We start from the raw sequence: 15,416 nt of genomic DNA, 5'->3' as shown, positions 1-15,416 counted from the left end.
GAAACAGAGAGAAAGGCAGTTTTAGGAGAAAAAGCAGATGTCAAATTAGTCTTTAGGCAAAATCATTCCATATATAGATATAGACCATAAATAATAGTTAAGGGCAGTGCTGATCAGCCAGGGATCTTTGGAACTTTGCCAAGCAAAGCCTCCACAGCTGTTCTGGATGTCTAATGATCATGCTGACCAGAGGACTCTGGACCTTTATCAAGCAAAGCCTCTACAATTTGTCCTCATATGCTTTCTCCGGTATGAATTCTTTTGTGTTTATGAAGATAACTACAACGTGCAAAGGCTTTACCACAGTGAGTACATTCATACGGTTTCTCTCCAGTATGATATCTTTTGTGTATAAGAAGACAAAAGCGGCGTGCAAAGGCTTTACCACATTGAGTACATTCATATGGTTTCTCTCTAGTATGAGTTATTTGGTGTTTATGAAGATAACCGCGACATGCAAAGGCTTTGCCACACTGAGTACATTCGTATGGCTTCTCTCCGGTATGAGTTCGTCTGTGTTTTCTGAGATATCTGCGACTTGCAAAGGCTTTACCACATTGATTACATGCATAGGGTTTTTCTCCAGTATGAATTCGCTCATGTGTTTGAAGATCACACTTTAATGCAAAGTTTTTACCACATTGCTTACAGCCATAGGGTTTCTCTCCAGTATGAATTTTTTCATGCCTGTGAAGTTTATACTTCAGTTCAAAGGCTTTACCACACTGATTACATCGATATCGTTTCTCTCCAGTATGATCCTTTTCATGATTTTGAAGACTTGCACGACTTCCAAAGGTTTTACCACACTGATTACATTCATAGGATTTCTCTCCAGAGTGAGTTTTTTCATGGAGTTGAAGACGACTGTTATATGCAAAGGCTTTTCCACATTGATTACATTCATAGGGTTTCTCTCCAGTATGAGTTCTTTCATGTATTTGAAGAATACTACGAAATGCAAAGGCTTTACCGCACTGATTACATTCATAGGGCTTCCTTCCAGTGTGAGTTATTTCATGTACTTGAAGATTACTGTGACTAGCAAAGGCTTTACCACATTGATCACAGACATATGGTTTCTCCCCCATATGCATTATTTCATGTACCTGAAGAAGACGGCGAGTTGATAATGCTTTACCACATTTGTTACAATTATAAGGTTTCTCTCCTGTATGAGTTCTTTTGTGCGTTTGAACAGAACTGCGGTGTGCAAATGCTTTACCACATTCATTGCAAAAATAGGGTTTTTCTCCCGTATGAGATCTTTTGTGTAGTTGAAGAGAACCAAGACGTGCAAATGCTTTACCACACTCATTGCAATTATAGGGTTTCTCTCCTGTATGAATTTTTTTGTGTAATTGAAGAGAATTGCTATATGCAAAGGCTTTACCACATTCACTGCAATTATAGGGTTTCTCACCCGTATGAATTCTTTTATGGATTGGAAGATAACTGCGACTTGTAAAGGATTTACCACATTCATTACATTCATGGAGCTTTTCTCTATTATGAGTTCTTTTATGTATTGTAAGATCCTTGCAACTTGCAAAGGTTTTACCACATTGATTACATTCATAGGGTTTCTCTCTAGTGTGGTTTCTTTCATGTTTTCTAATACTATTGAAATTTGCAAAGGCTTTATTGCACTGACTATATTTATAGGGCTTCTCTTCAGTGTGGATTCTTTCATATGCTTGAAGAAAACTATTATGTTTAAAGGTACACTGCTTCTTTCCACATCCATTATGCTCACAAGGCTTGTATACAGAGTGACTGATGTTATACCTATTAAAACAGAAATAACAAAAGGTTTTCACACTGCATTTACACCAGTTAACTTTTTGTTTCCCATACACATGTGTATTGGGTTAAGGTTTCTCCATGACTACAACCCTCATTAACTGTTCCTCTAACTAAACTTTTGAAATTCCCAAAAGTATATGTATGTAACACCAGTTTTTCTATGGACTGTTTGATACAAAAAGTCTTGGACATACAGTAATGCCCTAATCAATGTGTATGCCTGTTATGATATTTGAATGGTTTGAAACTAAATGGATTAACAAGCTAGGGAATTTTTCTTGTTTTTTTGTTTGTTTTTTAGTCTGGTTTGGTTCTTGGTTTTTTGAACATGGGTTTCTCTGTGTAGTCTAGGCACTGGAATTCATGCTGTAGACCAGATCAAACTCAAACATTCTCCTGCCTCGGTCTCCCAAGTGCCAGAACTAAAGGCATGTGCCACCACTAACCAGCTGGATTGACATTTTTACAACACAGCTCTCTTCAGGCTATGACTAAAAGTGTCATGTGTTAAAACATTGTTATTGCTAAGAAAAATACATTCCAAACACAGGTCAGCTACCTGAAATTGAAGTACATGGTCTTGTGGGAATTTAATAATCATCAACATACACAAAACTGTGCTTATTTATACAGCTGCTTTTCTTTAAAACATCAGGGCATATTAAAATATCTTCGGTGACACATTTGTATCAGCCTGCCCATTACATTTACCTTCCATGTCTTCTAGAATGTTGACAATGTTCTTCAATATTGTGGTCTTCCAATTTGTAGCCTAAAACATAGTACCAAAAAATTTATGAAACATTATTGGATATTATGCAAATTTTAAGTTAGTATCTTTGGTGAACCTGAGACCAAGTCTGTTTATTCATTCACAGAAGTGCATCAATAGCCAAGGAATGCTTGTTTCCTTGTTTAAAAGGTGAAAGAAAACTAATATTCTTACCTATAGCTGTGAGGTTCCAGTAGGTTTCCAGCATCACATCTTTGTAGAGACTCTTCTGGGAAGAATCCAGCAAAGCCCACTCTTCATGAGAGAAGCTTACATGGACATCCTCATAGGTCACTACAGCCTAAAATATACCATATTTCATGTAATAGAAATGGTGAGACTTACTACACTACAAAAGTACATTTCATAGAGAATACGGTGTTCCACACATTTATTCCAGATAACAGAAATTCAAATGTTAGAAGGAAACAGAAAAGGAGGATCACACCTCCCAATTCCGGGCCCAGTGAATTCCATATGCCACTGCCAGAAACATGACAAATAACAGACAACACAAGAGAAACCCAGATCTACACTATTGAGTTCTATCAGCACAATTGAATCAAAATTCCTAGACAAAAACGGATGGACAAGATGAATGTGGTGAGGCACACACTTAACACCAGATCTCTGGAGGCAGAGATGGATAAATTTCTGTGACTTCTAGGTCAGCCTAGTCTATGTAGTCACTTCCATGACACCCAGAGTAACATAGTGAGACCCTCTCTCTCAAATAAAAATTAAAACCAAAAACAAAAAATAAATCCAAACAAAGGTAGGAAGCCCACAGAAATGCACTTGCTTAGCCACATTCTTGTTTGCTCTGGTCTGTGAACCCTTAAAACACTATCAGTACATTCATCAATCACCTGAAATTGATTACTGTAGAAATCTTTGGTTATCTAAAATGTAGGAAAAAAATGAACTTTCAACCTTGTTACAGTGTCCTCCCTTTCTCTACTCTGACAACAAACTGAGCAAGTTGGACAATGAACTCCAGTTCTTATACAGGTCCCTCTACATCTCCTCAATAATAGTCTTGGCTCTCCCCCCACGCCCCCTGCGCGCGCGTCTCTCTCTCTCTCTCTCTCTCTCTCTCTCTCTCTCTCTCTCTCTCTTTTCCTTTTTTCTGACTTGACTACCAGTAATCCCAGCACTGAGCAGCAGAGGCAGTTTAGGTGTTAGTAATTCTCACTGACATAGTACAAGGCAACCCTGGCATAGTATGCTGGATAGTTTTGTGTCAAACTGACACAGGGTGCAGTCATCTGCGAGGAGGGATCCTCAACTCAGAAAATGCCTCTGTAAGATTAGGCTGTAGGCAGGCCTCGCAGGCTTTTTTTAATTAGTGATTAATGGGGAGGGCCTAACCCATTGTGAGTGGAAGGACTAGGAGGGGAGGCCTTGTTGGAGTAGGTGTGGTCTTAGGGGAAGTGTGTGACTAGGGGCATGATCTGAGCTTCAAGGGCCTAAGCCAGGCCCACTGGCTTTCTCTCTTCCTGCTGCCTGTGGATAGAGAACTCTCAGCCACCTCTCCAACAACATGTCTGCCTTCATGCTGCTGGCCATGACAATGGACTCGACCTCTAAAACTGTAATCAAGTCCAAACAAAGGTTTTCCTTTATAGGATTTGCCATGGTCATGGTATCTCTTTACAAAGAACACTGCCTAAGACAAAAGTTGGCACCAGGAAGCAGAGTATTTCTCTGACAGGCCAGATCATAACACTTCTTGGCAGAAGGTGGACGTTGGGGCTTTTGATTAGGGAAGCCATTGAGTGCTTTAAATGGGGCTTTATGGGCCATCATGGAAGAGCATAGCATACAGTGCTGCTGAGAGCGACATAGATCAGGATGACCTGGCTCCAGTGTTTTCAAAGGCAAATGTAAGTGGCCTAAAGAACATTCTTTTGATATGATACAAGCCTATGCAGGCCAGGGAGTGGAATGTGGTGGAATGAAAGAGAAACACTCCTGTCATAGATCTGAATGCTAAGTCACGAGGGAGTGGCACTGCTTGGAGGGGATCAGGAGGTGTAGTCTCTTATAAGAAAATGTGTCCCTTGGGGTGAACTTGGAGATTTCAAGGACCCAAGGCAGGCCCAGTGGCTTCCTCCCATCCTGCTGCCTGCTAAGCAGATGTAGAACTCTCTGGTACCATGTGTGCCTGCATGCCACGATGCTCCTCACCATGATAACAACAGAATAAAGCTCTGAAACTGTAAGCAAGTCCCACGTAAATGCTTACCATTATAAGAGCTGTCAGGGTCAGGGTGTGAAGGAGAGATAAACATGGTTTTTGTTAGATCACAAGTGGGGGATGAGAAAAAGACTTGGGAGAGAGCAGGTAATTTTTATCCCCTTAGAAGCAGAACCAGCAGTGGAGGAGATTGGTTATTAACTAGCTGAAAAACATCCTTGAACAAATTCTGAGAGGAGGTATAAATGTGAGCCAAAAAGAGGTGGCGGGGCCTTTGGAGACTGAGAATAGTTTTGGCTGTTCATCACTCCACTATGGTGTTTTCTTTTCTTTTCTTTCTTTTTTTTTTTTTTTTTTTTTGTTTTGTTTTGTTTTGTTTTTTGGTTTTCTGAGACAGGGTTTCTCTGTGTAGCCTTGGCTGTCCTGGACCCACTTTGTAGACCAGGCTGGCCTCGAACTCACAGCGATCCACCTGCCTCTGTCTTTTGAGTGCTGGGTTTATAGGCATGCGCCACCACGCCCGGCCGCTATGGTGTTTTCATTGAAAAACAAACAAACAAAAATAAAAGAAACAAAAACCAAACAAATAATGACTAAGTGCGATAGTTAGGGTTTCCACTGCTGTGAAGAGACACCATGAACATGGCAACTCTTATAAAGAAAACATTTAATTGAGGTTGGCTTACAGTTTCAGAAGATCAATCCATTATCTTCATGTCAAAAGACATGGGAGCGTCCAGACAGAAAGGGTACTGGAGAAACTGAGACTCTGCATCATGATCTACAGGCAGCAAAAGAGGGGACTGTCTCACACTGGCCAGACTTGAACATACAGGACACCTCAAAACTGGCCGCCACAGTGACGTACTTTCTAGAACAAGGCCACACTTCCTCCAGCAAGGCCACACCTCCTAATAGTGACACTCTCTCTGAGCCAAGCATTCACACACAGGAGTCTATGGGGGCCAAACCTAGTCTATCCACCACACTAAGCCAGATGCCAATACTTGGCTTTTAAAAGGGATGAAAATAACTAAAGAACACTTAGGTATATTGACACTAAAACAGACTAAGTTCTTTCCTGGTAGAGGGAACGCCATTAGTAGGAGACTGTATGACCTGCTCTGTGAAAAACGTTAGCTGCTGAGTGCTGTATGCTGACAGACAGGCCACAGCCAAATGCCGTGTGTCTCAGTCCTCTCACCAGACTGAAGTGAGCCAACCAGGTTTGTATTTACCCATATGAGAGAGTTGCCCAATTGGAAATTTCATTGGCCCGAGATAACCTCCCCAAGTTGTACACTCACCCATTTGGTTTGCCTTCATTCATAGGGTATGAATTAATGCATGCTGGGAAAGTTCACAGAAGTCCCTCACCTGCCACATCAGAGGATATATAACAGAGACCCCTGCAGCTCACTGACTTAAACTTGAACCAACTGTAACCCAGCTACTGCAAAGCCTGTTTACCCCTGCTGTGTACACACTGTTCTTTCTATTCTTGTCTGAAAAAAAAAACCATGTTATACACACACACACACACACACACACACACACACACACACTCATGCGCCTTAGCAGTAAAGACCACGTACTGCTCTTGCAGAAAACCTGGGCTTGGTTCCCAGCACTAACATGGTGGCACAAAATTATCCTTAGATCCTGTTGCAGGACGTCTGATACATTCTTCTGTCTTCTGTGGGCACCAAACACCCAAGGTATGAACACATATACATAGAGGCAAAACACTCAAGCTTATGAAAGAAATTAAAATTAAAACACAGACTCCCGTGTCTCTTATATGTCAGCATGGATACAATGGCCAGAAATGAATACAAATGTGACAAGATCTGTAGTAAAAGCTATAACTGTAATTAAGAGAAACAAGGGAGTCGTTCAAAGGAGAAAAGTTCCACCATCATATAGACAGGAAGCCTCAATATTCTTTCAGTACAGAATCTGAGCTATAGGCTCAACAAAAGTCCAATTTAAAGTCTAACAATTTATGCTATGAACATCAGAAAACTGATGGCAAAAGGTCATCATGACTGAAAACACGACCAACAGAAGACTGAATAAACCGAACACAAAGTAGAATCACCTGACCTCAGAACTCCCCATACACCTGCAATAAAGACTGTGCTGTTTGGGAAAGAATAAAGAGATCAACAGAACAGGACAGATCACTTAAGAGAGAAAAACCAATTAATATAGGGTCAATTTTTAAACTTGCGGCCAGGAAACGCAGGAAGCCTGTCTTCCTAACACACTGGACCCCCGCGGCATCCACATGCAAATGTGTTAGTGACACAGACTTTCCACCTGCACAGAATTAACTGCAGACGGATCCTGCACCTGAGTGTCCAGTGCCCAGCGCAGAACTCCTAGAAGACTCTAGAGAAGCCAGGGCTCTGCGAGGCAGCGAGTCTGCCTTCCCTGGCAATGAAAGCCGCGCATGCGCGCGCCCCGCACAGGACAGAGAACTAAGTCCGGATTCAGCCCGGAGAGGTGCAGGGAGCTCAGTGAAGAAACTGAATCACACCGGACGCCGCCGGCTCCCGCACCCCGGGACGAGCCCCACGCGCGCTCCCGCGGCTCCTCCCCGCGTGGGGACGGCGGCCCCGCTCACCATGGCGCGGATCCCGAGCTCGCCCCGCTCTCCTCACAGCTCCCGGCAGCGGGTCACGGCGCGGCGCGCGGAACCCGAGAGGCTCCTACAGACGCAGCCGAGCCTGCAGCCTGGCGGACCGGAAGTGCCCGCCTCGAGGCCCTGATTGGCTAGTGAGCCCAAGTGACAGGAGCTGCTCCCTTAGGGACAGAGTGCTGTGTGGTTCCAGCCCTGGCTTCCGCTCCTGGAACAGAACTCTGAAGACCCGCGGAGTTTGGCACTGCGGTGGAACTGGCGCCTGCACTGGAAAGTGGTCCCTGCACTATTCTGCACTCAGCAGGCGCTTCTCTTTCATCTAGGCACAGAGACTCTTAACTTCCGCAGATCATTACTCAATGCGCCCTGCGTGATCCCCCTGTCTCAGCTGTGGTGACGTCCAGCCCATTCACACCAAAGTTAAACCACCAGGTTGACAGTCACCACCCATCAGCAATTTCAGTCAGGCAAAGCCAGGACTGCTCACAGCTCTCTCACTGCACATCGTGAGCCGAACACTTTCCCAGCCTTCTGTGGTGCCACCGCCCCAACATTTGCGAAGAGGAGACAGGACATCCAAAGTTTTAAACCAGATTGGTCCGAGACAGGAAACACCTGCAATTAGGGTCCCCAAAGGGGAGATTTCAGGGTGAGAACCTGGGATAAGAAAAGAAAAACGTTTGACATCGACTGTTGGTGGTGGCGCAGGCCTTTAAACCCAGCACTAAAGGCAGCAGAGGCAGCAGGCGTCTGAGTTGGAAGCCCAGCTGGTCTAGAGAGTTCCAGTCCAGGGAGAGCTACACAGAGAAACTGTCTCAAATAGAAGAAAAGCGTAAGATGATTTCATCCCTGCTTATCAGAACAGGGACCAGGAATTGCATACTCTTTGGAGACTCCTGAAAGCCTGTGAGCACAAACCAAGATAACAAGAGTCCTCCAGTGTTTAATGTTCCTCCAGTGTTCTTGGAAAGGAGTGAGTTTACTTTCGCTTAGTCACTATTGCCTGCTGCTATTCCTCAAAGAAATGTTCGTGCCTGTCAGAAATAACATTTCTTCTTCTTTTTCTTCTCCTTCTTCTTCGTCTTCTTCTTCCTCGCCTTCGCCTTCCCCTCCTCCTCCTCCTCCTCCTCTTTCTCCTTCTCTTCCTTCTTCTTTCTTCTTCTTCTTCTTCTTCTTGCCTGGCTGTGCTCATGGACCCTTTCTTTTTTTTTAATATTTATTTATTTATTATGTATACAGATCTCGTTATAGATGGTTGTGAGCCAATATGCGGTTGCTGGGAATTGAACTCGTGACCTTTGGAAGAGCAGTCAGTACCCTTAACCTCTGAGCCATCTCTCCAGCCCCCATGGACCCTTTCTTAAACCTCAGAGCATATACAGTCTGGGGCTCTGAATAAAGTTGGCGATTGCATGAGATTCCAGTCAGACTCAATTATCAACTGCTTATTTCAGATCTCATCCTCTCTAGAGTGGTCACAGGGCTCCACCTCTGACCACACCCCCATCCCTTCCTGGGAGTTCTAGGTGGGGTCTCTACTCCTGAGGCACAACTTTAAATATTGCATTGCATTCATATTTAATGCATAATTTTATTATGAATCCAGAAGATCCAACTGTGTTCTGAGTCTCCCTGCCTCTTCTGTGCTATCACGGGGAGGTGATCAGAGTTGAAGGTCATCTTTGTCTACATAGTGAGTTTGAGGTCAAATGGGCTACATGAGACGCTGCCTCAAAAGAAAGGGGTGGAGGGGGGAAGAGAACAAGAAGGGGATGGAAGGAATGTAGTGGAAGTTTGGGTTATGTCACATAAATATATTTTGTTTTGATCAAAAGTGTGAAATGGAAAACTTCCTTTAGTTTATCCACAGCACATAACGGCTGGATCAAAGACATGTTGTCTCCCAGACTCAAGATCCGGATCAGATGTGCCCTCCATTGCTGGAATGTAGTTCACTCCAGATACAGTGAAGTTGACAACCAAAAGCCCCCATCACGATCCACCCTTTGCCAACTTGACATGCAAATGCCTCTCTATGTCGGAGGCTTAGTCCATCATCATCACGGTGGGAAGCGCGGCAGCATGCAGGCAGGTGAGAGGAGGGCCCGTGACCTTTGTCCATGGAAACGCATCCTTGTGTGGACTCTGAGAGGGTATAAACAGGAGCCCAGAGAGAAAGACAGAGAGAGAGAGAGAAGTGCTCCTGGAGAACTCCTCAAGAAGGCTGCTGGTGATGATGGCTTTTTTGCGATTTAGCTTGCCTTCTGGCTGTTTTCTTGGCTTTCCTAACTTCAGCTTTAGTAATTTTCCCCTGTGTGTACACACCTGATCCAGAGTGTTCACAGGTGTGTCACACCGACTACTTACAGGTGTCTCGTCCCTACTTCCTCCAGGTGAGTTCTAGAGATCAACCCCAAGTACTCAGGTTTGCAGCAAGTGCCTTCAGTGGGGGAGTGAGCCCACGGCCCTTATTAAAGTCTCAAAAACATTCATGTGTGTAGTGCTGTTGTATGTGTTGGCATCTAAGCGGCCTCTAGGCTGCCAAGCAACCTCTGACCTCATCACCTGCTGCCAGGTGTGTGACAGAAGATAAAAGGGCCAACCTGCCACCTTGTCTCTCTCTCTCACACACACTTGCATGTCTCTCTTACAGTTTCTCTAAGGCCGCCCTCTCCTTCTCTGTCTCTCTCTGTCTCTGTCTCTCTCTCTCTCCCCTCTCCTTCTCTGTCTCTCTGTCTCTCTCTGTCTCTCTCTCTGTCTCTCTGTCTCTCTCTCTTCCCCCCCTCCTTCTCTGTCTCTCTCTGTCTCTCTGTCTCTCTCTCTCTGTCTCTCTGTCTCTCCCCCCGCCTCTCTGTCTCTCTGTCTCTCTCTCTCCCCACCCCTCTCTCTCTCTCTGCCCCTTTGTCTCCCCCGCCTCTCTCTCTCCCCCGCTCCTTCTCTGTCTCTCTCTGTCTCTCTGTCTCTGTCTCTGTCTCTCTCTCTCTGCCCCTCTGTCTCTCTCTCTCTGTCTCTCTCTCTGTGTCTCTCTCTCTGCCCCTCTGTCTGTCTCTCTCTCTCCCTCTGTCTCTCCCTCTGTCTCTCTCTCTCTGCCCCTCCCTCTCTCTCTCTCTCTCTCTCTCTGCCCCTCTGTCTCTCTCTCTGTGTCTCTGTCTCTCTCTCTCCCCCCCACCTCTCTTTCTCTCTCTCTCTCTGCCCCTCTGTCTCCCCCGCCTCTCTATCCCCCCCCTTCTCCATCTCTCTCTGTCTCTCTGTCTCTGTCTCTCTGTCTCTGTCTCTCTCTCTGCCCCTCTGTCTCTCTCTCTGCCCCTCTGTCTCTCTCTCTGTCTCTCTCTGCCCCTCTGTCTCTGTCTCTCTGTCTCTCTCTGTCTCTGTCTCTGTCTCTCTGTCTCTCTCTCTCTCTCCCTCTGTCTCTCTGCCCCTCCCTCTCTCTCTCTCTCCCCCCTCTCTCTCTGCCCCTCTGTCTCCCCCGCCTCTCTCTCCCCCCTCCTTCTCTGTCTCTCTGTCTCTCTCTCTGTCTCTTTCTCTCTCTCTCTGCCCCTCTGTCTCTCTCTCTCTGTCTCTCTCTCTGCCCCTCTGTCTCTCTCTCTCTGTCTCTCTCTCTGTCTCTGTCTCTCTCTGTCTCTCTCTCTCTTTGTCTCTCTGTCTCTCTCTCTCTGTCTCTCTGTCTCTCTCTCTCCCTCTGTCTCTCCCTCTCCCTCTGTCTCTCCCTCTCCCTCCGTCCCTCTCTCTGCCCCTCCCTTCCTCTCTCTCTCTCTCCCTCTCTCTCTCTCTCTCCCTCTCTCTCTCTCCCTACCCTCAGACCCACTCAGGCCCCAACTCCTCCCCATTTCCCTTCTCCCCAAACAAATCTCTCCATATTCATATTGCTTGCATGGCATCTCATTTTTTAATCGTAACATGTAAAACTGAGACCTCCAGAGATATCTTTAATCTACTCCTGGAGTCCTCAGTGAGAGACTCAGTCTGATGTTGATGCAAAACACACAGGAATTTATTGAGATGACCTGTTGGGGTCTGTGAAGCTCTTTCGAGTTGCAGACTCTGAGAGGCAGAAGCAAGTGCTTTTTTATATCTTTTTGCAAAAGCAGAACTTATCAGGCTATCTGGGAGGGGTAAGTACATTCCAGGGGCAGTGGGACATTTTTAGACACAGCTGGCTGTCCTTGAGTCATGTTGGACTTTTTATTATCTTTAAACATAAACTAGCTGTCCTTGGTTCAATATTGATATTGCTTCTTGGACTCTCCATTTCCCCCATTTTTTATTGTAACTATTTCAATCCTGAAACAAAAGTTATAGCTCATTTTCTCTCAGATGAACCTCATTATTAAGTTTGAAATATTATTGTCTTAAGATCATGACCTATACTGTATTTATGCATTCTTTGATAAAGGCAAGTAACCGATTTAAAATATAAGGCCCGAAGGTCACAGCAATTAGAATGATGAGAAGGAGGCCATCAGGGTAGAAATCAGTGTAGTCAGCCAAGGTGAACTGTTATACCAGGATTCAAACCAACGTTGGGAAGCCTCACGTTCCTTTTTTCGTTTGGGAATCTTTAATTACTCTAGAATGGTCTGTGTAGAAACAGCATTCTTCTTTGAAAGCAGCACATAGACCCCCCTCGCTGCAAAAATAGCAAGTCTAAGCCTCTTCTGTTCTGCGAGATTACCTTGGCTAGAGAGGAGAAAGACTCTTCTAGAGCGATATTGACTGCTCGAGGTGTCTAATATCCTCATCTATGGCTGTCCTTAAACCTTGATAGCTTTTGTCTTGTATAATGAGAGCTGAAGTTCCGGAGGCAGCTCCTGCTATGCCTAGTCCTAGCAAGAGAGAAATAGTTAGTCCAGTGAGAACCTCTCTTTTCACTTGTCTGTTTCTGGGTTCCCAAGTGTCTAGAAGGGACTCATAAGAGTGATAGTTAATCTTAGGAATCACTTGTACCAGAACACAAAGGTCCTCTTGCAGGGTGGTGGAGTATACAAGGGGTCATCCCAGAAGAGCAAGCTCACTAAGCCTGATCAGGGGGCAAGTAGCACACAACAGGATGGGCATTTTCAGGTTGAATATGCTCTGTTAAACATAAAGTCTTATGTTGAGGTAGCACTTTTCCCATACATAAACCTTGGCCTACAATGGATTGCAGAGACACCTGGGCATCGTGATGTTGCTGCCATCGGCAACATTTAGGGTCTGAGGTGTTGAGAGGAAAAGAAGCATTTGGAGCAATTGCCTCATAGTAAGGGGGCAGCACGGGAGGGCATAACCAGCATTTCTCGGTAAGATGAGGTCTGGAGGCGTTGAGCACCATGAAGGTGTTAGATATTGACTCGAGGAGGGGGTCAGCACTTGGATTTGGAAATGGTTTTAGTGGAGGGACAGCCAAGGTGGTATCTAAGGACGTTGACGGGGAGGATATCTCTGAGGTGGGTGACTTGGGAGCAATAACAGGATTTGGTCCTAGTGACACAGAAGTCCTACTTGCTTTTAATTTGATTGTAAACAGTAGGCCTTAGTAAAAAACCCTGAGTTTTTTAGCTCTTGAGCTCTTTAGCTTCTTCAACTCCTTGGCCTTTGGATTTTGAATTAGGAAGACTTTAGCCTTGAGTGTTGTTGTTGTTTTGTTTTGTTTTTTGTGGTTTTTTTTTTTTTTTCCTTTTCTCACTCGCCTGTTAGCTGAGCTAGTGAGCCTTTTCAGCCTCTTCCATCAGGACATGGGTTTCTCTAAGTCTTTGAGCTAGCAGGTTTTTGCCCCAGCATGTTGCTCCTGAGTCTTTATTGGTAAAATAGAACATTTGGGATTTTCATTTAAAACAAGATTTTGAGCCAGGCAGTGGTGGCGCACGCCTTTAATCCCAGCACTTGGGAGGTAGAGGCAGGCAGATCGCTGTGAGTTCGAGGCCAGCCTCGTCTACAAAGTGAGTCCAGGACAGCCAGGGCTACACAGGGAAACCCTGTCTTGAAAATCTAATAATAATAATAGTAGTAGTAGCAGCAGCAGCAATAATAATAATAATAATATTATTATTATTATTATTATTATTATTATTATTATTATTATTATTATTATTATTATTATTATTTTGGTACCCAATGTTGGGTATGACTCAACAGACAGAGCGATCACTCCAGCTGAAGACAAACTGAGAAGCCATCAGGTTTGGTAAGTCATCTGGGAAACCCTTAAATAGAGAGTTGAGGATAGGAAGTGTTCCCGACCCGCGGGTTCAGTTATTCGTGGAGTGGCGAGGAGGGTCACGACCTGTGAATAAAGAATGGACGAAAGAGAGACACGAGCCCAGGAAAACTTTGCTTATCGAGGGCCGTTTATTGTAAGGGGGTATCCAAATTTATAGTAAGCTTCTGAAAGGGCGGGGTGGGAAGGAATGCAGTGGAAAGTGACAAAATCTTCGGGGCCAGGCCCAAGGACAGCAGGTGTGGAGTGGGGCAATTATACAGAATTATACACCGAATGTTCTCTTTCTCTAGGTCAGGCTGGATCTTTGTGGTTGCCAGACAGAATAATTATCTCAAGTATGCAGACAGCTGTGGCTTTCAGCCAGCAGGGCCTCTCAGCCACTGGGGCAGGTCAGGCAAGGTCCTATGGCTCCTGACAAGGAAGTAGCTGGAACTTAATAGAAGGCTGTAGAACCTTGCTCAGTGCTACTCCAGAGGGCCTAAACGTAGAAGCGTTAAATGAAAAGCTAAGTAACTTAAATGAAATTGGCTCCATACCAGTTATGATGATTAATGGCCATAACCGCTTTCCGTACCCTCTCTAAGGTGTTTCTATCTCTGTATCTCTCTAACCTTGACAGATACATGGAAAAAAGAGAAATATGCAAAGTGCATACGAGCCATACCAGGGAAATTAAAGGGACTTATAAATGAGATTAAGGAAAATACTCAGACAAAGATACAGGAATTTAGACAAACCTTAGAGAAAGACCTGAGAAAAATAGTCAGATACACACAGAGGAATTTAACAAGAGCTTATCAGGCAACAGCATAATAAAACTGGAAGGGGAGGTCTACGGTTGTTAGAAAACTGGCCTTAGTATAATCAGGTACTATACAAGACATGCCAGGAGATGAAAGGCACCCCAGGGTTATAATAAATTTGAATGGCATCCTATAGATATGTTAGATTTGAGGAGATTTAAGGAATTGATCATCTCTTACAATATACATTCATCCTATGTTAAACAGATGTTATATTTATTATCACCTCAGAATGAGATTTTGCTCAAAGACAGGAAATATTTGCCAACTGCAATATTACAACCTGGTCCTCAGTCACAATGGCAATCTTGGTGGAAAGATGACATGAAGTCCACGTAACAATGAAATCAGGCCAGAGGTATTGATAGCTCCCAGGGTCAGTTGCTAGGTGAAGGTCAATATGTTGATTTACAAAGTCAGTAGGAATTTGAGGGTCACACCTATAGCAGCTTTAAGTGCTGGGGAAAAGGTTTAAGAATTGGGGAAGAGGGCTGCGCCATTTACCAAAATTACACAAAGCCCAAAAGAAACTTTTGCGAAGATTGACTTCAGCTATGAGTAGAATAGGATCAGATTTGGTGGGCAGAAAAGTGCTAGTTGAAACGTTGGCTTTTTTAAATGCTAATTCAGAATTGAAAAGAGTACTTAGATTTTTTTTTTCAAGACAGGGTTTCGCTGTGTAGCCTTGGCTGTCCTAGACTCGCTTTGTACACCAGGCTGGCCTTGAACTCACAGCGATCCACCTGCCTCTGCCTCCCGAATGCTGGGATTAAAGGTGTGCGCCACCACCACCACTACCCAGCAAAGTACTTAGACTCTTAAAGGCAAAATCAGCACCAGGAAAGAAATGGGTTAGACATATGACTGATATTGGATCTCATGTTTATGATGTTAATCTGATAGGAGAAGTAATTTCTAAAAGACAGGAAATATTAAAATGAAAAATGTTTTAATTGCGGTAAGAAAGACCATTTGAAAAAGAATGGTAGGAA

General features: G+C 44.4%; 2 protein-coding genes across 3 annotated transcripts in view; both read right to left on the bottom strand.

The window, feature by feature from the left end:
* Positions 1 to 15,416, bottom strand: part of Ankrd24 (ankyrin repeat domain 24) — a 62,716-nt gene that overhangs the window by 7,832 nt on the left and 39,468 nt on the right. The gene's annotated exons all lie outside the window — the stretch shown is intronic.
* LOC127212579 (zinc finger protein 431-like) overlaps positions 1 to 15,416 on the bottom strand; it is a 78,141-nt gene that overhangs the window by 38,086 nt on the left and 24,639 nt on the right. The window contains exon 3 of one of the 2 annotated variants that reach the window (XM_051172667.1): positions 2,514 to 2,578. The exons of the other annotated variant lie outside the window; for it this stretch is intronic. Coding sequence (XP_051028624.1) covers positions 2,514 to 2,578 — 65 coding nt within the window. Of the gene's footprint in view, positions 1 to 2,513; positions 2,579 to 15,416 lie in introns of those variants that run through there. 2 annotated transcript variants of the gene reach the window in all.

Source organism: Acomys russatus, chromosome 31 (assembly GCF_903995435.1).
Source record: "Acomys russatus chromosome 31, mAcoRus1.1, whole genome shotgun sequence".
NCBI lineage: Eukaryota > Metazoa > Chordata > Mammalia > Rodentia > Muridae > Acomys > Acomys russatus.
This window is presented reverse-complemented; position numbering and strand designations above follow the sequence as displayed.